The 22,619-nt window shown below is 43.1% G+C and overlaps 1 protein-coding gene across 3 annotated transcripts in view; it reads right to left on the reverse strand.

Annotated features, from left to right (window-relative positions):
• LOC124034630 (SH2B adapter protein 3-like) overlaps nucleotides 1–22,619 on the reverse strand; it is a 71,587-nt gene that overhangs the window by 40,232 nt on the left and 8,736 nt on the right. For all 3 annotated transcript variants that reach the window (XM_046348055.1, XM_046348056.1, XM_046348054.1), the window contains exon 2: nucleotides 14,988–15,965. In XM_046348055.1, the coding sequence (XP_046204011.1) occupies nucleotides 14,988–15,938 (951 nt within the window). In that variant the 5' untranslated portion in view covers nucleotides 15,939–15,965. The remainder of the gene's footprint in view (nucleotides 1–14,987; nucleotides 15,966–22,619) is intronic.

Here is a 22,619-nt window from a genome sequence, read left to right on the forward strand (position 1 = left end):
ACACAGAATTCTGACAGAAGCATTGCAGGTTACATTAAGACCTACTTTTATAAAAAATTTATTTTTAAAATTTCCCCCCAATTTCATGGTATCCAATTGTTAGTAGTTACTAACTTGTCTCAAGATAGAGACGAAGGTCGAAAGCCATGCGTCCTCCGAAACACAACCCAACCAAGCCGCACTGCTTCTTAACACAGGGCACACCCAACCCGGAAGCCAGCCTCACCAATGTGTCGGAGGAAACACCATGCACCTGGTGACCTTGGTTAGCACGCACTGCGCCCGGCCTGCCACAGTAGTCGCTAGTCGCGATGAGACAAGGATATCCCTACCGGCCAAGCCCTCCCTAACCCGGACTACGCTCGGCCAATTGTGCGTCGTCCCAAAGACCTACTCACACCGGATAATACTTGCCTATCTACAAAGTCTGCATCCCAAATGCACCTATTCCCTATATAGTGCACTACTTTTGACCAGGGCCCATAGCATTTAGCATACTTAGCATACTAAGCTAAGAAGCTCAATTACAATTGTTTTTTTTTTAAATGGCGGAAAGCCATCCACCTCATTTAGCACATCAAGAAGCAACATTAACCACACGTTGTCCTTTGCACACAGACACTGTCAGTGTGTTAACTGTTGCTCTCCGGCTTTCTGACACACCAGCCTACACAAACACACAGCAGAGTCAACTCCAAAACAATACTTTGCCATTACATTAGGCTACATTTAGGCCAAGTGTTCCTCAGGAGATAATACACTCATATGCCTGCCTGTCTGCAGACAACTGCTCGTCGAACATCTCATTCCAAAATCATGGGCATTAACATATAGCAGCAAAGGGGGGATGAACTACAACAGCCTCTTCTGGGAAGGCTTTCCACTAGATGTTGGAACATTGCTGTGGCTTCCATTCAGCCACAAAAGCATTAGTGAGGTCGGGCACTGATGTTGGGCAATAAGGCCAGGCTCTCAGTCGGCATTCCAATTCATTCCAAAGGTGCTTGATGGGGTTGAGGTCAGGGATCTGTGCAGGCCAGTCAAGTTCTTCCACACAGATCTCAACAAACCATTTCTGTATGGACTTTGCTTCGTGCACGGGGGAATCCTCATGCTGACACAGGAATGGGCCTTCTCCTAACTGTTTCCACAAAGTTGGAAGCACACAATAGTCTAGAATGTAATTGTATGCTGTAACGTTTCCCCTTCACTGGAACAAAGGGGCCTAGCCCGAACCATGGAAAACAGCCCCAGACCATTATTCCTCCTCCACCAAACTTTACAGTGGGCACTATGCATTCGGGTAGGTAGCGTTCTTCTGGCATCTGCCGAACCCAGATTTGTCCGGCGGACTGCCAGATGTCAAAGCGTGAGTCATCACTCCAGAGAACGCATTTCCACTGCTCCAGAGTTCAATGGCGGCGAGCTTTACACCACTCTAGCCGGCACTTGGCATTGCACATGATGATCTTAGGCTTGTGTGGGGCTGCTAGGCTATGGAAACCCATTTCATGAAGCTCCTGACTAACAGTTCTTGTGCTGACGTTGCTTCCAGAGGTAGTTTGGAACTCGGTAGTGAGTGTTGCCACCGAGGAGTCAGCGGTCCCGTTGTGTGAGCTTGTGTGGCCTACCACTTCACAGCTCCCGTTGTTGCTCCGAGACCTTTCCACTTCACAATAACAGCACTTACAGTTGACCGGGGCAGCAGAAATTTGACAAACAGATTTTTTGCAAAGGTGGCATCCTATGACTGTGCCACGTTGAAAGTTGCTGAGCTCTTCAGCAAGGCCATTCTACTCCCAATGTTTGTCTATGGAGATTGCATGGCTGTGTGCTCCGTTTTATACACCTGTCAGTAACAATTGGCTGACAGTGTACTTCATAAGCCACGTTGTTGGTATTGGCAGCATCCACTTTGAAAAGCAACATTTTACTGAAGCCCTCCTTCCATTGCTGATACCATGAAAGCTCTCAAGTATGAAATGTGCCTTCACAGATTGATGAGTAGATGCACAATTCACCCGCCTTCTTTTCACAAATGTATCCCATGTCTTGCGAAGTGTTTCATTTGAGTGGCCATAGAGGCATACTCACATATGTATAGTGTTTCTACAGCCTGCTATCACACAAAGCTTGGCCACCATGATTAATAAAAATGCAATTGCCAGCTAGCTCTATACTACTAACCCACAACTCCATTTTTTAATGAGTATATGAAGGGGTGAGTATGGATTTTTCTTTTCCTCACCTTATGCCGCTGGCCATGGGAGGTTGTGAGATTGTTTCCGACCTTAGAGCTGATTTAGTTACTATTATATGAGTTTCTGGCATTGGGAAATAGCAGCTACATTTAAGTTTACATTAGTATAGTTTACATAATTCCACCATTTCAAGGTTTGACATTGCTTGGTGTTTACGAGTAACAACCTGGTAGCAGAAACACAGCTTGATATTGAGACTAGGGTGACGAAAACTGAAACTAATGTCTAGTAATCTGAGGTGGATAATTATGTAGTGTGAAAACTATACCAAACAGAGGTCAGTTTGCCTCCAGAAATTGGTTTCCATTCATCTGCGTTGCGTTAGAGGCAGGTGTTCTGATTTCTATGTTCCAGTAAAAAGATGAGTTCTCTTCACGGATGATAATCTTTCACTAAATAGTCTAGGCCTTTATGATGAGAATAGCTTATCTTATAAAAGCATAAGGAAAATAAGGCCTAGGAACAGCCCAATACTATTTCTATGTAATTACCTATTATAAGCAGAATTAAAAATAAAATAAAAATGTAAATAGGGAGCCTAATAGTGGAACGAATCCCACAATTTCAGGCAACTTTTCTTTTTTTTTGAGGTCCTACACATTCCTAGTTCCATGACAGTGTAGTGACTAGGCCTAAACAACAGGTACACTGGTTGCAAAGCAATAGCCCAACCAAAGCGAAGACAGTACAACGTTGAGTAGCTTTAAGGTTGATTAAAAAGAACAAGGGAGTACTAAAGCAAGTTCTTTCATCACTCATCATGTTTCCTGGAACTGGAGAGTGCTAATTGAGTTACTGGTTTTGCTGGTTCAGGCCACATGTTCAGATGCTTACTTGTGGTGCACAGGGTGACTGAAATGAACGCTGCATGTTGCTTGGTAAGTTTGAAACATACTCTGTGTCAACACACAGATGGGCGATGATGTTTGGCAGAGTAAAACGTATTTTCCATTCCATTTTAATTCCATTCTGTCATGGGTTAACAAGAGGTAATAGATTTAAATACAAACAATACGTAAACTAAAGCTAAACCTGAATTTATCTTTATCGCTGCAATAACTGTGGAGCAAAATTAGGCAATATTGCCCTTAAGATGATTTTTTAAAACAAAATGGGGAAGAGATCCTTTTGATCTGGATAAAGCATACCGAAAAAACATCCCCAGTGTTTCCTGGGAAATATATTTAAAGATGCAATGCAGAAATCACTTCGCCATTTCCTTGAAGCTAAAATTCAAATGTATTTTTGTGTGACAAACAAGCAAATATAGTGTAGAGAATAATTGTACCATCTAAACCACTGAGATTGATTGTACCATCTAAACCACTGTAAAATATATTTTCCAAAACCAAAAATATTGTATTTTCAGCTGTTTGAAGCTGGTGTACAAAACCGAATGTACCAGACAGGGGAGCATAGAAATAGAGCACATAGAACACACACCACTTCTTAGACACGCTTTCAATGAGAAGGACAGATCTATAACTCACATTTCTATGTGAATTTGGTCAGATTACCTAACAAATATATATAAATCAAGACAAGCAATTAAAGTGAAATCAACTATTTCTCACTTTTGGTTACTCATCTCTTGATGCGATATACACGCACAAACACGTGCATAGATCCAAACAGGAACATTACCATCAGGGAACAGTCATGCACACACACACACACACACACACACACACACACACACACACACACACACACACACACACACACACAGAAACCATGTGGTGAAGATTAAGTTGTAAAGTCACAAACACTGGCACCATAACACATCAAACAACATACTTTGAGGCTGGGCAACAAAAAACGAGGGCCCGTTTACTCAAGAATGCATTACAAAGCGTGGGCAAGGTAACAGGAAACATCTAGTCCTGGATGAGAGCCTTGTGTTCTAATCCATTGGCAACCTAGGCAGAACCTCAGCTGTCTCCTAAAACAAAAGGGTCTATCTCTTAAAAATAACACCACCAGAGCCGTGTGTTAAAATGAGCCATATTCTGCTCTGTTCTTTAAAAAGGCTGCTTCGGGTTTCTACTTTTAGTAAGAGCCAAACAGTATGTCTCTTCAACTAGGCTAACCCTACATTAAAAAAATAAGAATAATGTACTTCTGTGAAATCTGACAGCAGATTATCTGCCCAGTTTATCGGCTACACAAACACCATCTTTAAAAAAAAGTTAGGACTCCCCTGCTATGGAGCTTCTCATGCAAAGAAATTAATCAGCTAACACCCAGCTTCCTCTTTCTGCAAAATGACCCGACTGGCGTCGCCATTGTAGTTCAGATACACATAGCCCTCAATTAAATGTTACTATATTTACAGGGTTGCTGCTATGCTATGCGCAGGCAGTGCATGGGCATCACACACACACAACCACAGTGACCTCAGCAAAATCCAACTATAGCCTTTAGTTAATCTTTCATATCTTTTCCAAAACATGAATTCAGACCAATACATGGAGAGAAATGTATTGTGCTGTAGAACATCTATTAAGTATTGTGCTGTAGCACATCTATTAAATATGTTGCTGTAGCACATCTACTAAATATGGTGCTGTAGCACATCTACTAAATATGGTGCTGTAGCACATCTACTAAATATGGTGCTGTAGCACATCTACTAAATATGGTGCTGTAGCACATTATTAAATATGGTGCTGTAGAACATCTACTAAATATGGTGCTGTAGCACATCTACTAAATATGGTGCTGTAGAACATTATTAAATATGGTGCTGTAGAACATTATTAAATATGGTGCTGTAGAACATCTATTAAATATGGTGCTGTAGTACATCTATTAAATATGGTGCTGTAGTACATCTGTTAAATATGATGCTGTAGAATATTATTAAATATGGTGCTGTAGTACATCTGTTAAATATGATGCTGTAGAATATTATTAAATATGGTGCTGTAGAACATCTATTAAATATGGTGCTGTAGAACATCTATTAAATATGGTGCTGTAGTACATCTATTAAATATGGTGCTGTAGTACATCTATTAAATATGGTGCTGTAGTACATCTATTAAATATGGTGCTGCACATGACAGCCCACTTGGAGTTTGCCAAAAGGCACCGAAAGACTCTCAGACCATGAGAAACAAGATTCTCTGGTCTGATGAAACCAAGATTGAACTCTTTGGCCTGAATGCCAAGCGTCATGTCTGGAGGAAACCTGGCACCATCCCTACGGTGAGGCACGGTGACGGCAGCATCATGCTGTGGGGATGTTTTTCAGCGGCAGGGACTGCGAGACTAGTCAGGATAAAGGGAAAAATTAACGGCACAAAGTACAGAGATGTCCTTGATGAAATCCTGCTCCAGAGCACTCAAGACCTCAGACTGGGGTGAAGGTTCACATTCCAACAGGACAACGACCCTAAGCACACAGCCAAGACAACACAGGAGTGGCTTCGGGACAAGTCTCTGAATGTCCTAGAGTGGCCCAGCCAGAGCTCAGACTTGAACATCTCTGGAGAAACCAGAAAATAGATGTGCAGCGACGCTACCCATCCAACCTGACAGAGCTTAAGAGGATCTGCAGAGAAGAAACGGGAGAAACTCACCAAATACAGGTGTGCCAAGCTTGTAGAGTCATACCCAAGATTCGAGGATGTAATCACTGCTAAAAGGTGCTTCAACAAAGTGCTGAATAAAGAGTCTGAATACTTACGCAAATGTGATATTTCAATTTATTGTTTTGCAAATTCTCTAAAAATCAGTTTTTGCTTTGTCAATTATGGGGTATTGTATGTAGATCGATGAGGAAAATGTTAGAAATTTTAGAATAAGGTTGTAACGTAACAAAATGTGGAAAATGTGGAAAAAGTCAAGGGGTCTGAATACTTTCCAAATGTACTGTATATGGAGACTGAATGCCAAAAATATGGGATTAAATACATGAAAAAAATGAGCTAATAGCAGTAAGACCAAAAATGAATTGATCAAATATTATAATTTTTGATACTTCAATGAGTCTTAAAATTCAAAATCGATTAGCAAAATGAGCCTTGGAATGACCTTCTTATACCAACCCCCCCCCCAAACTATACAAGTAACTCGAAAACAGTACGGCCAGTTTGCTGCATGCACAAAACAAATATTAGCCTGCAAGGCTCTTGATTCAGGAGGGGATTCTCTGCTGTTACCAAGCAAATGCTTAATTTTGGAAAAAGCTAACCACTTACAATAGCTAGATAGCCAAATAGCTACTAAATTAGCAAAACAAAAAAGCAACTGCAGAGCATTTAGCACATTTTAGACAGAACTTAATAGTTGTAAGATATTTAGCTGGCAAACATTTAGTTGTGAATTCCATACTGTAATTAGATCATAGTGACTCATAAGGCTCCGGTCTTGTCGTTGTGTGCTAGTAAACAAACATGCAACTAGGGACTAATAAATAAATTTGATTTAAAAAATTATAATTATAGCCCTTCTTACATCAACTAAAAAGAAAAAGTTAACGGTATTGACATTATTGAAAAACCATCCCATGGCTTTTTCATAATACCCAGGTATACGGTTTACCGCCCAAGCCTCGTAGAAACCCACCAAACTATTGGGCAACAACAAATTCAATCCCTTTTAGACCTGGTAAAAACGTTTCACTGCAATAATGAAAATCTGGCAGTAGAAAGCCTAAATATGATCGTTCAGCTTCCCTATCAAATCAAAAAATGTCAAGCAGACAACCTAAAAAAAATGTACAATGACAAATGGTTTGATGAATGCAAAAACCTAAGAAAGAAATTGAGAAATCTCATCAACCAAGAACACAGAGACCAAGAAAACCTGAGTCGATGCCTTCACTATGGTGAAACACTAAAACAGTACTGAAATACAATAAGGAAAAATAAGGAACAGCACATCAGAAACTAGCTCAGTGTAATTGAAGAATCCATAGAATAGAACCACTTCTGGGAAAATTATAACACACTAAACAAGTCATCTATCCGAAATGGAGCTGTATGAATAAACCACTTCTGCAATCTTTTTGGCTCTACAACGAAGAATAAACAGCAAAAACAAATCTTAGAATCAGCAATTAAAGACTACCAGAACCAACTGGACTCTCCAATTACATTGAATGAACTACAGGACAAAACACACCCCCTCAATCACAAAAAGGCGTTGATAGTGTCGATGATAGTGTTGATAGTAGCCTAAATGAAATTTGAAAAGAGAGAGCACAAATTCCAATTGCCCATTCTTAACAACTCTTTAACTGCTCTGGCATCTTCCCCAATATTTGGAACCAAGGACGGACGGACGGACGGACGACCCCCCCGCCAATCTACCAAAATAGACAATTTTGACCTCAAAAACCACTGTGGGACGTGCGTCAACAGCAACCTTGGGAAAATCCTCTGCATTATCATTGACAGCAGAATCCTACACTTCCTCAGTAAAAACAATGTCCTGAGCAAATGTCAAATTTAGCTTTTTACCAAATTACCATTTGACAGACCACATATTCACCCTGCACACTCTAATTGACAAACAAAAACAAAGCCAAGTCTTCTCATGCATGAGGGTCTGCTATATAAATGGTTGCGAAGCAGTGTTCAGGGGAAAACATTCTAAAATCTGTGTACAGAAACTGGCAAAAAAACAGATTTATTTCCTCAGGGCCGTGGGGTGAGATAGGGATGAAGCTTGAGGCCCACCCTCTTCAACATAAACATTATTGAATTGCCGCGGGCACTAGAACAGTCAGCAGCACCCGGCCACACCCTACAAGAATCCGAAGTCAAATGTCTATCTGGTGCTTCTGTTTTGATATGTCGGCTATGTGCCTTTTTTTCAGGTATTTCTGTCCTTGAGCAGTTCTTGTCTATTAATGTTCTGTATTATGTCATGTTTCATGTTTTGTGTGGACCTCAGGAAGAGTAGCTGCTGTTTTTTGCAACAGCTAATGGAGATCCTAATAAAATACCAACCAAGGAGGGCCTACAGCAGCACCAAGCTCTTCTGTACAGATTCTGTCAGACCTGAGCCCTGACAGTGACCCTCAGTAAGACAACAATAATGGTGTTCCAAAAAAAGGTCCAGTTGCCAAGACCACAAAATCAATCTAGACACCGTTTCCCTAGAGCACACAAAAAACTAAACCTTGGCCTAAACATCAGCGCCACAGGTTACTTCCACAAAGCAGTGAACGACCTGAAAGAGAACAATGGCCTTCTACGTCATCAAAACAAAACATACAATTCGACATCCCATTTAGTATTTGGCTAATATCCAAATAAAATATTGAAATATTGATAATTTATTTGAAAAAGAGCGAGAGAAACAGCACCCATCTGTCTCCCTTGTGTAGACCATGTATCGGATGGCATGTCATACTCTTTCTGGACAAACAGCATCAGATACATGGGCTAGATACAGTAAGACAGAGCAGTGCGGTTTCACTTGCTAGTTTCAGCAGAAGAGGCGAAGCAAGAGACCTCACTCTCGCCAAAATCTGTCCAAAATAAGACAATGCGATTTTATGGGCATAATAGGCAGACCTAAGCTTGTCGCCTGCATTTCAGCCTTTGGGACAATGACTCACATTATTAGGGCAGAGACATGAGCATCTTGTCATTATATACAGATCTCTGGTTTCAGCCAGTTGCGAATTAGAAAGGAAAGTTGGAGGTTGCACAGTGCACTGTTTGGATGCTGGCTTCCCCTAAAGTAAATAGAAGTTTTGCCAATATTATTTAATTACTCCTGTCTAAATAAAATAATACAAATACTTTCCCAGAGAGCTGGACTAGTGCATAGGCCTACAACCTATTTAGGAAGTAGGCCATTTGGGCAGCACACGTGGCAATAGGCCTAGCTGAATGAGTTGCGGTTGTGTCAATGAAAAGCATATCAAAATGTGTGAAGATTATGTGTCTTGAGTCTAATTTTAAAATGTTGAGACAAGGAAAGAGAAGTGTGACGAAGATATGCCCTCAGCTCTCCGGGATGCATGCCCTCAGCTCTCCGGGATGCATGCCCTCAGCTCTCCGGGATGCATGCCCTCAGCTCTCCGGGATGCATGCCCTCAGCTCTCCGGGATGCATGCCCTCAGCTCTCCGGGATGCATGCCCTCAGCTCTCCGGGATGCATGCCCTCAGCTCTCCGGGATGCATGCCCTCAGCTCTCCGGGATGCATGCCCTCAGCTCTCCGGGATGCATGCCCTCAGCTCTCCGGGATGCATGCCCTCAGCTCTCCGGGATGCATGCCCTCAGCTCTCCGGGATGCATGCCCTCAGCTCTCCGGGATGCATGCCCTCAGCTCTCCGGGATGCATGCCCTCAGCTCTCCGGGATGCATGCCCTCAGCTCTCCGGGATGCATGCCCTCAGCTCTCCGGGATGCATGCCCTCAGCTCTCCGGGATGCATGCCCTCAGCTCTCCGGGATGCATGCCCTCAGCTCTCCGGGATGCATGCCCTCAGCTCTCCGGGATGGATCCGGGATGCATGCCCTCAGCTCTCCGGGATGCATGCCCTCAGCTCTCCGGGATGCATGCCCTCAGCTCTCCGGGATGCATGCCCTCAGCTCTCCGGGATGCATGCCCTCAGCTCTCCGGGATGCATGCCCTCAGCTCTCCGGGATGCATGCCCTCAGCTCTCCGGGATGCATGCCCTCAGCTCTCCGGGATGCATGCCCTCAGCTCTCCGGGATGCATGCCCTCAGCTCTCCGGGATGCATGCCCTCAGCTCTCCGGGATGCATGCCCTCAGCTCTCCGGGATGCATGCCCTCAGCTCTCCAGGATGCATGCCCTCAGCTCTCCAGGATGTGCCCCACTGTCTCCCGCCAATTCTTGTACATTAAATTGTTTGTGTATTGTTTGCCCTTTGATTGATTATTTGATCAATTCCTCATTACCTACGTAATCGGTAGGCCTAGTAGACGTGTTGTTAATCCCCATCCTTTTATCGTTCTCATAGTGGAAACGTTCTTTGCAGAGTTCACAACCTGCTACAATTATGAATTAAATCAAAACTTGTTTCTCACAACAATCATTAAGGAGTTATCCATTTTTTCCCAGTGTCTTTTGTTTGGAGTGCTCCATGTGAGCAATGAGTATGTGTGTCGTTTTTCTGCCATGATAACGTTGAGGGAGTGGGACAGCAACACAATTAGACGGAACCAAATCATAAGAAAACAAAAAGATAATTACTTGACACGCCTGAGATGCCAACCTGCTGAGTTGATACAATGATGCACTTCACTAACGATAGGTCAAGTCAAGACAGATAGAAAGGCAGGCAGACATGCAGAGTAGAGATTAATGCGATTGAAAGATCCAGGATTTTCATCAGGATATTTTCTACAGTTTTTATGTCGACTTTAGGCCTAGTTGACAATGGAAGTTACAGGCCTACTGCTGCACTGCCCTGACTTCCATGCGCAAATGTCTTTAGCCGACATGGTGTATCAATGTGTCCATATGGAAAAGGCTGGTGCTATTGCATTAGTTGAATTTGAACTTACATTCTATCATTTTAATTCTTATGACTAACCACAGGAAAGTGTTATTATTGAAATGAAACCGTTCCACGAAAATCAACATTTAAAAATAATCATAACTGGCACCCAGATCGGTAGAAATGGTAGGAAAAATTGTAAGTTTCCCTAAACTTGAAACTCACAAGGACTTCATTACGAACACCCATTAAACAAAATGTGTGAATGAGCAAGCGTGCGCACACAGGAGGTCCAGTGAAAAATATGTGCCCGCCTACAGAAATCAAATGCCCGTCCATCTCATTCCTTCTGGCACCGGCCTTGCAGAACCCATTGCCCTCTACAGTTGTGAGCTCTGGGGTCCGTTAACCAACCAATAATTCACAAAATGGGACAAACAACAAATTGAAAGACTATGTAGAAATCTACAAAAAATATCCTTTGTGTACAACGTACAAAAAAATATATATTAATGCGTGTAGAGCAGAATTAGGACGATACCCGCTAATGATCAAAATCCAGAAAACAGCCGTTAAATTGTACAGCCACCTAAAAGGAAGCGATTCCCAAACCTTCCATAACAAAAGGCATCACCTATAGAGAGATGAAGCTGGTGCTGGGGCTCTGTTCACAAACACAATAAGACCCCACAGAGCCCCAGGACATCAACACAATTAGACGGAACCAAATCAGAAAACAAAAGAGAATTACTTGACATATTGGGAAAGAACTAACCAAAAAACAGAGCAAACAAATGCCATTTGGCCCTAAACAGAGAGTACACAGTGGGAGAATGCCTGACCACTGTGTTTGTATTCATTATGGATCCCCATTAGTTGCTGCCTCTTCCTAGGGTCCAGCAAAATTAAGGCAGTTATACAATTTTAAAAACATTACAAAACATTGAGATTTCACAACACACTGTGTGCCCTCAGGCCCCTACTCCACCACTACCACATATCTACAATACCAAATCTGTGTGTGTGTGTGTGTGTGTGTGTGTGTGTGTGTGTGTGTGTGTGTGTGTGTGTGTGTGTGTGTGTGTGTGTGTGTGTGTGTGTGTGTGTGTGTGTGTGTGTGTGTGTGTGTGTGTGTGTGTGTGTGTGTGTGTTTGTTTGAATTGCTTCAGTCTCCGCTATTCCATAAAGTGTATTTATAGCGTTTAAAAAAAATCTGATTCTACTGCTTGCATCAGTGGAATAGAGTTCCATGTAGTCATGGCTCTATGTAGTACTGTGTGCCTCCCATAGTCTGTTCTGGACTTGGGGTCTTACAACAGACTTGGGGACTGTTAAGACACTTATTGTGGGGTATGCGTGGGTGTCTGAGCTGTGTGCCAGTAGTTCAAACAGACAGGTCGGTGCCTACAACATGTCAATACCTCTCATAAATACAAGTAGTGATTAACTCAATCTCTCCACTTTGAGCCAGGAGATTAACATATTATTAATGTTAATTAACTCTGTGTACATTCGAGGGTCCCCCCTGCTGCCCTGTTCTGAGCCAATTGTAATTTTCCAAAGTCCCTTCTTGCAGCACCTAACCACACGACTGAACAGTAGTCTAGGTGTGACAGAACTAGTGCCTGTAGGATCTGCCTTGTTGATAGTGTTGTTAAGAAGGTAGAGTAGCGCTTTATTATAGACATACTTCTCCCCATCTTAGTAACTGTTGTATCAATATGTTTTGAACATGACAGTTTACAGTCCAGGGTTAGTCCAAGCAGTTTAGTCACCTCAACTTGCTCAATTTCAACATTATTTATTACAAGATTTAGTTGAGGTTTAGGGTTTAGTAAATTATTTGTCCCAAAAACAATGCTCTTCGTTTTTTTAAATATTTAGGTCTAAATGATTCCTTGCCACCCACTCTGAAACTAACTGCCGCTCTTCGCTAAGTTTTGACATGTATAGTGTAGAGTCATTTACTCAAAGCCAGTGGCATGTCATTAGTAAAGATTGAAAAAAGCAAGAGGACTAGACAGCTACCCTGGGGGATTGCTGATTCTACCTGGTTTATGTTGGAGAGGCTTCTATTAAAGAACACCCTCTGTGTTCTGTTAGACAGGTAACTCTTCATCCACAATATAGCAGGGGGTGTAAAGCCATAACACAGATGCAGCAGACTATGATCGATAATGTCAAAAGCCGCACTGAAGTCTAACAAAACAGCCCACACAATCATTGTATCATCAATTTCTCAGTCATTTGTGTAAGTGCTGGTAGAATGTCCTTCCCTGATTCAAAATGAAGGAAAGCTTTTGACAATGTACAGACTCAGTGAGCAAAGCCACCATAGGCAGACCTGGCTCTCAAGAGAAGACTGGCTATGTGCCCACAAAATGAGGTGGAAACTGAGCTGCACTTCCTAACCTCCTGCCAAATGTATGACCATATTAAAAGAGGAATATTTCCCTCAGATTACACTGAAAAGGGCAACCCAGTGAAGCACAAACATTGTAAATATAAACTATACTGAACAAAATAATATATAAAAACGCAACATGCAACAATTTCTAAATGCTCACTAACAGGGAAGTAAACAAATGTGTGCACAACAGTTTAGAGAAATATGCTTTTTGTGCGTATTAAACATTTCTGGGACCATTTATTACAGCTCATGATACATGGGACCAACACTTCACAGGTTTTATATTTTTGTTCAGTATATATGCATCTGTCCATTTTCTGTTTTGTACTTCAACTATTTGCACATTGTTACAACACTGTACATAACATTAATATAACATTTGAAATTTCTATATTCTTTTGAAACTTTGTGAGTGATATGTTTACTATTAAGTTAAATAACAAATCAGAAATTCTGTTTATTATCTATGAGAGAGAGAGAGAGAGAGAGAGAGAGAGAGAGAGAGAGAGAGAGAGCACAAGAGAGAAAAACATATGAATGACCAGGTAAGAACGCATGGTGAGTGGTGTGATGATGCGTTTTATATCATTTAATAACTTGAAAACATCCCTGCTGACATGGCCAAATTTTTGGGACCATATCAACAGTTGACTAATGAACAAAATACTAAACGTGTTTTGTTGTTGTAAAGTGATCCTTTAACGTTCATATATATATATATATATTTTACAGTTCATAGGGCCTCTACAGTATGAGGGAATGTTAATGTCTGTGTGCTACGGTCTACAGATATTCTCTGGCTTTGAGCAATGCCAAGATTCCACAGAAATAGTGCAAGGCCTTTATACACACACACACAAACACACACACACAAACACACACACTTCTGAGTGTAAGACTTAATGGAGCTGCAGCATTACATCTCTCAAACAGTCTTTAGCAACAAATGTGAACTTGGTTGTGATAAAACACCAGATGCTGGCAGAGCTGCCTTCTATATACATTATTAGTACAGCCTTTTCAAAGCCTTGTGCTTAACCAAAAACTCTCGGGTCTACATCCACGACTGGTTTACAAATGTCTGGTTTTAATGTTCTCTAAAAAGGTTGCTTGGTTTTCCAGCTCTGACAATCTGACATGGGCAGCCTGCTATGTGTGGCTGACTACCACCCCCAGGCTACGTCAAACTGGGTGTGTGAATCCAGCAGCCTGCCCACTCACTGCCCTCTCTGGGGTTATGCGTTGGCCCGGCCAGCTATGGTTCTCTCCTTCCGTTCAGACGAGTACACCTCGAAACAGACGCAGTAACACATCTGCTCCGTAGCATGCAGATTATATTTCTGACAGTACAGAGGCTTGATATAGGCTACATATATCAGGCTTCTCTACAGACCTTGTGAAGTTACTAATGTTAACACTCAAAACAACAGCCCAACATGGTTACTGCCCAGCGAAGTAAACTGCAGCAGAGACAGGAAGGTGTGGGAGGTCAGCTGAACTGAAACTTTCATGTCAAGCTTTAGATCATTTGCATTTGACAGCCAGTGTAGGTGGAGCAGCCTAAACTATGTTCATTTCTCACGCACCTCTCACAAAACAAGACAATCGTCACCAAACAAAACAATCGTCACCAAACAAAACAATCGTCAGATAGGAATAATAGAAGTCCTTTGAAATTGGTACAGGACATGGGTAGGGGACCTACCCGGGACAACCAAACCCTGGTCAGAAGCGTCACTGTTAAATGATCAGCACTCCTAAAGCAGCAATTACCTACAGTAGGTGAAGCCCAATTTGATAAGATAAAAGCCCAACAGAAAGAATCAGATGAATTTAGTGGTAGGGGAGAGCCCAGTCCAGCAGCTGGAATCAGGTGGCTTTAGTTTACCTTGGGGGGGTCGTAGAGCTCCAGCTGGAACCTCTCTCCTGCCAGGCCCTCTCTGATCTTCCTCACAAGCAGGCGGCAGCGCTGCCAGCGATGCTGTGTGTCCGAGATAGTGTCGTCAACCACCAGGTACTTCAGCTGGCCCTCCTTGCAGCTGCTTGCAGCCTGCGGCCTGCGCTTCCCACTCTGCCTACGGACAAACCTGCTATTCAGCCGTTCTAGGAAGTGGGTCGACGTGGGGGAGGCCGAGGGCGTGGTCTCGTGGGAGGGGTTCCCAGTCAGCGCTGACGACGATAAGGCCGTCACTTCCTCCAGCGCCCCACCCATTCCCCTGTCCACCAGCCTGCTGGGCTGCAGGTCCTGAAGAGGTGGCGGGGGCTTCTTAAAGAGACGGCACACGCTTTTCCTGATCTGGCTGACGGAGAAGTGTGTAACTTCAGCAGCAGTGAAGGAAGTCGAGGTGGGGATGTACCGTTCAGACGCAGGCCGCCTCTCCGACACAGTCACCTCCTCCTGGCTGCGGCTCAGGATGGGAGCTCGAGCTCGTAGCACCGGGTTGGCTGCCGAGCACCGGATGGGGTTCCCCTGCTCCCGGCTCACCAGCACGGGCTCCGTCTTTGGGGCCAGAACGCCAGACCGGCCTGCCTCCCTGTAGTCCAGCGCCTCGGAGGAGGTGGTGATGCGGAGCCGGCCCATCATGGGGGGAGGGGTCGATGCAGGGAGTTCTTTGGCCACCTCACTGTGGAAGTGCTGCTGGAACAGCTCACTGAACTGCTTGGAGAAGCTGTCCGGGGGGACGACATCGTGCACTGGCCACTCCCTGGCAAAGTTCCGGTAGTGGTTGGCTAGTTCTCGGGCCGTGGCAATGGCATGCAACTCGCAGAACTCCCTCCAGCCACGAGGCACTGCAACCAAAGCTGTGGTCGTAGCCTGATGGATAGTGTTACCATTCATTGCAGTAACCAGAACAGCTGAGAATCACTATAAATGAGATGTGTTGGAGGGAGAGAGAGAGAGATATTATTAAAAGGGGCCATTTTAATACATTCACTTACATTTGAGATATAACAATTGATACAGACCAAAGACCAATTTAATTGAAAACCTTAAAACTTTAACAGACACCAAAGACCAAAGTAGGGGAAAAGTACCATGCACAACACGCGTACATTCGGAGAAGGAGATTTATCTACCATAAATCTAATTTCAACAAATCCAATTTGATTACAGGTTAACTAACTGCTGCACTTAATAATGATGTCATATGATCTATTGGGAAATAGGCCAAACACACACTACATCCATCATGAAGAAGATTGGTTGATGTTCAGATTTAGAGCAGAGAAAAAGTTAATGTAGAGACCAAATGATTATAGTAGCCTGAGTTAAACTATAAAAGTATATTTCCTGAAGAAAATGTGTTTGATTGCTTGTCTTGAAGTATTTATGGTTGTAGCAAGTCTATTTATCACTATGGCCATGGAAAAGCATTGAATTGAATGCGAATATGGCTGTAGTAGAGACTGCTCTCCCCCAGAGCCTTATTGTTTTTGTTGACTAAAAGAGTGGAGCAGCTTGTGAAAACTTGTGTACCTATTCTACTGTTCTACCGCACGTGCATTGATATCTGAGGGGGTAAATAGTGGTGCTTGTTTGCAGTAACTCCTTTGTTGGTGTAATATCCCAAACAGATGTGGCAGTTTCACTTTTTAATAATTTTTAAAGTTATTTTTTAAATATATATTTTTTTATCAGTTCAAGCACTGGAGCTTATGGAAGAAAGCAAATAATATTAAGAGTACATGTAAGATTGAGTATTCTTGCTTTGAGCTAGCACACTAATTAGGGAAAGGTAGTCTAAATTGACAAGAACGTCATGCCTCAACTACACAAATTACTAAAAAGGCTCAAACCTGGATGATACAGGAGTCTTGACACTTTACTCCTAGCTATATTTACATATCTACCTCTACCTCGTACCCCTGCACAGACTCGATACTGCTACCCAGTGTATACAGCCCTGTTACCGTCACTCACTGTGTATTTATTATGTTTCTATTAGTTCTATATATTGTCTCTCTGCATTGTTGGCAAAGGCCCATAAGTAAGCATTTCACTGTGAGTCTGCATCTATTGTTTACGAAGCATGTGACAAATAACATGTGATTTGATGACGCAAATAGGCCTAATTCTGATAAATTGAATTTGTCTTATGAATAATCAAATGTATTTGTCACATGCTTTGTAAAACAGGTGTAGACTAACAGTGAAATACTTCCTTACCAGTAGACCCTACCCTACATACAATTTTCCCAACTTTGCAGCAATGTGGAAATGATTGTTTAATACACCATGAAAGTAAATAATTCCAGCACTGAGTTTTGTTGGTTTTTGAATAATGTGTAGTATTACAGAACTAAAACTGAGATCTGCCTTGTGCCCTGTTCCGCTGCCTGCTGAGGGTTAGAAACAACAGTAATCCTTGTTACTGGGACGCCACATCTCTGTTGCTCCCCCTCTGTTAGTGAGAGCTGAGGCAGAGAGCAGCATGGTGGGGGTAGAGGAGAGCAATAAAAACATGATTAGATTAAACCCAGATCAGTTTTATACGCTTTACACAGGGAAAAGGCCACATGAATGGAGCCAATATAGTAATGTGAGAGTGAATGAAGGGCAGATTGAGGAAGTTGGCTTCAGCATTTCTCAAATGGATGCTACAACTGGGGACTTCTCCTTATTCAAGAGGAGGGTCTCATGATAAGACCTAATGGTGTCAATAAACACACGAGGCTGTTCTCTATGGCCTCTCCCTCACTTGAGATAGAAGACCAAGGCTGATGAAACTCAAAACCTCCACCATACGTGATGTGTTTTTCACACGGTGGACAGAGACGTCACAGGCGTTGACAGCATCCAGAAATATTGCATCACCAACCATCAATGTCCCACTACCATTCTTCTCCGCCCCCAAAGCCCCTGTACGCATGCTCCCACTGGTACTCCCACCCCTGCCGCTGGCCCCCAGATGGCTGTTTCTATCAGTGTAGCCAGCCCAGCCATGACTCAGCAGCCTCCAGCACTGTAAGACACACTTCCTCTCCTTCACTGTGTGCCTGCCTCGCCCTAGGCTGTCTGTCCCCCTGCATTTCCTTTAGGCTCAGCCGTGTGACACTGTCCTAACCCTCCAGTGACACTGCCCTGGCCTACCGGAGGCAGAGCAGCAACACAACCCTCACCTTGTCCTAGTGGAAGCCCTCTAAACAGAGTGGACCTAATTATATCTCATAGGTTAGTATCTGTGCTCACACAATAAACAGCGTTCCTTGTGACCCCCGTTGGGAACGGTGGTTACTTTAGGCCATGGAGTAGACAGAAGATCCCTCCCTCCTCAAGCCTGCTGCAATGGACCCAGTGAAGAGCTCATCCCAGTCAGAAGACAAACACTCACCTTGAACCCAGCATGACACAGAGAGAATCCTGACTGTTTTATTAAGGCAGTTTTACGCAAGAGAAAGACATCTACCACAACCCCTGTACTATTAGCATACATGAACAACTGTCAGAGTAGCCATCCCCCATTACCACACAATAACTTTGGTCCAATCCCAAACAGTGTTGTTGATTCTCTGAATTGCACAGGTTTGGTGTTTGAATGCAAGGTGTTTCTAAGGAAGTACAAAACACTGACAAGCAGGGAACCAAGAGAAGTGGGCATGTAAAAGCCTCATGTGCTTTGGCCTGGCTCTCGGAGGAAGGGAGAGAACCCAGGTGGCAGACTCACTGAGACAAAAGAAAGCTCTGGCGACCAGTGGCACTAAGGCAGCAATCTCAGGAACAGGAAACCCTGCCCTGCCCTGGCAACCGTCTCCAACACAAACCGTACCCTACAGTACCCTGGCCTGGAAACTGTGGGAGCCAGCTCTCATTCAGCTCACTACCCTGAGCCAGATAGGAAGCTGAAACACAAAGTGTGTCGGTCAGCTGGCCGTTCCACAGCAACGAGACGGGTCTGTCAGCTGGCCGTTCCACAGCAACGAGACGGGTCTGTCAGCTGGCCGTTCCACAGCAACGAGACGGGTCTGTCAGCTGGCCGTTCCACAGCAACGAGACGGGTCTGTCAGCTGGCCGTTCCACAGCAACGAGACGGGTCTGTCAGCTGGCCGTTCCACAGCAACGAGACGGGTCTGTCAGCTGGCCGTTCCACAGCAACGAGACGGGTCTGTCAGCTGGCCGTTCCACAGCAACAGAGCATATCGGTATAGGCCGGGATGTGTAGGCTGTTCTGTTTTCTGCGTCAACTTTGTTTATGTGCGTAAAGCAATAATGTATATATATATTATGAAAAAGTGGTTGTAAAGTATAGTCTTCTAGTGGGATAAGCCTATATCTCAACGGCAACTGGACCTTTTCTCTACCTCTCTAGTAGCTTATGGGTACTTTACCAAAGTAGTGGATTCCACTTTGGCAGAAGAGGGCCATAATTCCTAACCTTTGTCCCCAGTCCTTCAACATGCTTACTCACAACAATGCAAGCTCCACACAACACAATGTGGCTATTCTTATGACGCACTGAAACAACTCAACAACTTCCCAGATTTAGAAAATAGAGAATGAAGTAGGGAAGGCCAAGCCAAATGCAGGGAACAAGTAAGGATTTCCCTGTGTCAGACAGATATGGGTGAGAGAGGGAACTGATGGAATGAATAGTTTACTATACAGAAACAATAACGTTTCCTAAAGAAAGTGTGTGTGCTTGCTTGTCCTGAAGTATTTATGGTTGTGAAAGTTGTTTAGGTGTTGGCAGCTTTTACTGTTATGGTGTTTAAGGCAAAATTGATAGGCCAATAACAAAAGGTGTGGCGAATAACAAGTGTTTTTGCTTTCAGCAAGTACACTAATAAAAAAAAATGCAATAAAAATAAAATAAATAAGCTTTTCTACAGTACAAAAGCACATTTGGCATGCTTCTTCAGCAAGCACATGCATATCTAGTAGCCTAATGCTATGCTAACATACACCATGAAAGTTTTAGTCTGGGAATGCTGAAGCAAATCTTGTGTGTGTTAGCTAGCTACTTTGTTTACTTTGGTTGGAGGAAGTGGCAAAATCTGAACTGGTGAAGACAGTAGATTTAGCCCCTCCCACCTACTAAACCATCTGACCTAAACAGGTACTTTCCGGTTAAATGATTCACCTCAAGTACCCCTTTATTCATCATGAAAACCTAAACGCGCCATTTCTCTAGAGAGAAATCAAATCATTCATGAGAAAAACCAAGTGAAGAAGTATGTGGGACGCTGGGCTGAAGGGAGTTGTTTAACCTAGTTCAGCGCGGAAACGTGATAACTACAACGACCATAATCTATTGCGCCTGTTCTTTCCGGCTCAGACAGAGATGGATGCACTTCTACACCTGCTACGTAGATGCACATAGAATGCACGCAGCCTGCGAACCGCATTAGAGAGAAGAAAGTACACAACCACAAGAGAGAGGGATAGAGACAGTTCATGAAAGTATGCCGTATCTACTTTGAAGAACTAGTAAAATGATTGCCAGACAGCTCTGCAGCATACTTCGGCAGGCGAGTTAAATAGGATGACCAAAGACAGTACAGTACGGGGAGAACAGAGACAACATTGTCTGGCTGACTGCTGCTGCCTGAGCATAGATGAGAGGATGACTTTGAAGGAATGAAAAATAATAAAGTAATATACACAACTGAAATATTGTACCATTCATAGAAATGTCCTAGTGATGTCTACCCAACGTGGACCTGACAGAGATGATGGAATATTGTTTTGGCAATTGAATGTTCACTATTTTGGGCTATGAAATGTCCATTAAAAAATCTATTAAAAAATCATTTGAATGTAATTATTTCATAATGCATTTAATGATACAATTTTTTATCAAACCGAGTGGAGAATGAAAGAGGACACCTCCCACACCTCATCAAAGACACGCCCTGGGGCACGGATGGTTGAAGGCCATTGGAGTGGACTCAGCCCTGGTGGTTGGAGGCCATTGGAGTGGACTCAGCCCTGGGGCACGCATGGATGGAGGTCATTGGAGTGGGCTCAGTACTACCAGACAAACAAGTTACTTCACTCCTCACGCAAATTAAATCAGTCACTCACCAAGTAAGCTACACGGTCAAATGCCAAGAAACAGGCCAAGAGCCAACTCTTATCAGAACTCAAACAGAGTAGTCAGCATACGTCAAACCAGGGGTTCCCTATCCATCTGTTAGGCTACTGGTCCAAGGAACCACTAGTTGAGCAATTCTTACAAGAAGAGGGGAAAGCAGTAATCAGATGAGTAAAGTATTTTGCTCAACTATTTTGAACTGGAATAAATTCTGCACTTATTGCCAATGACCAACACAAGTCCAGTCAAAGTAGAAGATGGTCAGAAATACCGAAGCCTACCATGACCGTAGCCTACCATGACCGTAGCCTACCATGACCGTAGCCTACCATGACCGTAGCCTACCATGACCGTAGCCTACCATGACCGTATCCAACCCCATTTGTTGTCACCATCATGTATCCAAGTGGTTTTCAAACTTTTTGACCCACGACCCCCAAAAAGGAATGATACAAAGCTTGCAAACATGCTCGCACAATCCCTGTGCAAATGTAGCCTGTTATTACAGCCATAAACAGTAATGCATTTACAAAATGCAATCTAGGCTACAGAAATAAACTGTGTTTTACACCTGCATTTAGAGCTGAAAGTCATTCATGTTAGCAGCCAATATCAGCTTGGGATACAGGGCCTTCAGAAAGTATTCACACCCCTTGACTTATTTCACTTGTTGTGTTACAGCCTGAATTATAAATGTTTTTTTTTTTAAATAACCTCACCCTTCTATAAAATCATGGTAAACATTATTATTGAACATAGTGATTCCATGCAACTTATGTGACTTGTTTAACCAAATGTGTACTCCTGAACTTATTAAGGCTAACAAATGGGTTGAATACTTACACTCAATACTTAGACACATTTCATTTTTTTTATTACATTTGTAAAATGTCTAAAGACATAATTCCACTTCGACATTATGGGGTATTGTGTGTAAGCCAGTGATAAAAATATAAATACATCTTAATTTAATCTATTTTAAATTTAGGCTGTAACATAAGAAAATGTAAAAGTACTTAAAAATACTTTCTGAAGGCACTGTATATCATGTCATTTCTCTGGAGTCCAGAGCAAGAAAAATCACACGGCCAACTTGTAGAGTAGAAAAGCACGTTCTGTCTGCACCGTGTCATGTCTTTGGAAGGCAGCCTGCCTGCAGAGTGACAGCCAGGTAGTTCTTCCTCACAAGTATCATCCAATAATATTGAAGGCGGTGCGATGTTCCGGCTGCTTATCTATAGCCAGTAGCCACCCAAGCTAGGCCTATCTGAAATGTAAAAATGATCAATCAAATCGCCAGGTAGCCTATTGCTCTGGCTAAGACGAGTCAGTAGTAGATTGCTCTGGCTAAGACGAGTCAGTAGTAGATTGCTCTGGCTAAGACGAGTCAGTAGTAGATTGCTCTGGCTAAGACGAGTCAGTAGTAGATTGCTCTGGCTAAGATGAGTCAGTAGTAGATTGCTAAACTGTATTTTATATGGGTGATA

This window comes from Oncorhynchus gorbuscha, linkage group LG04, assembly GCF_021184085.1.
Source record: "Oncorhynchus gorbuscha isolate QuinsamMale2020 ecotype Even-year linkage group LG04, OgorEven_v1.0, whole genome shotgun sequence".
Taxonomy (NCBI): domain Eukaryota; kingdom Metazoa; phylum Chordata; class Actinopteri; order Salmoniformes; family Salmonidae; genus Oncorhynchus; species Oncorhynchus gorbuscha.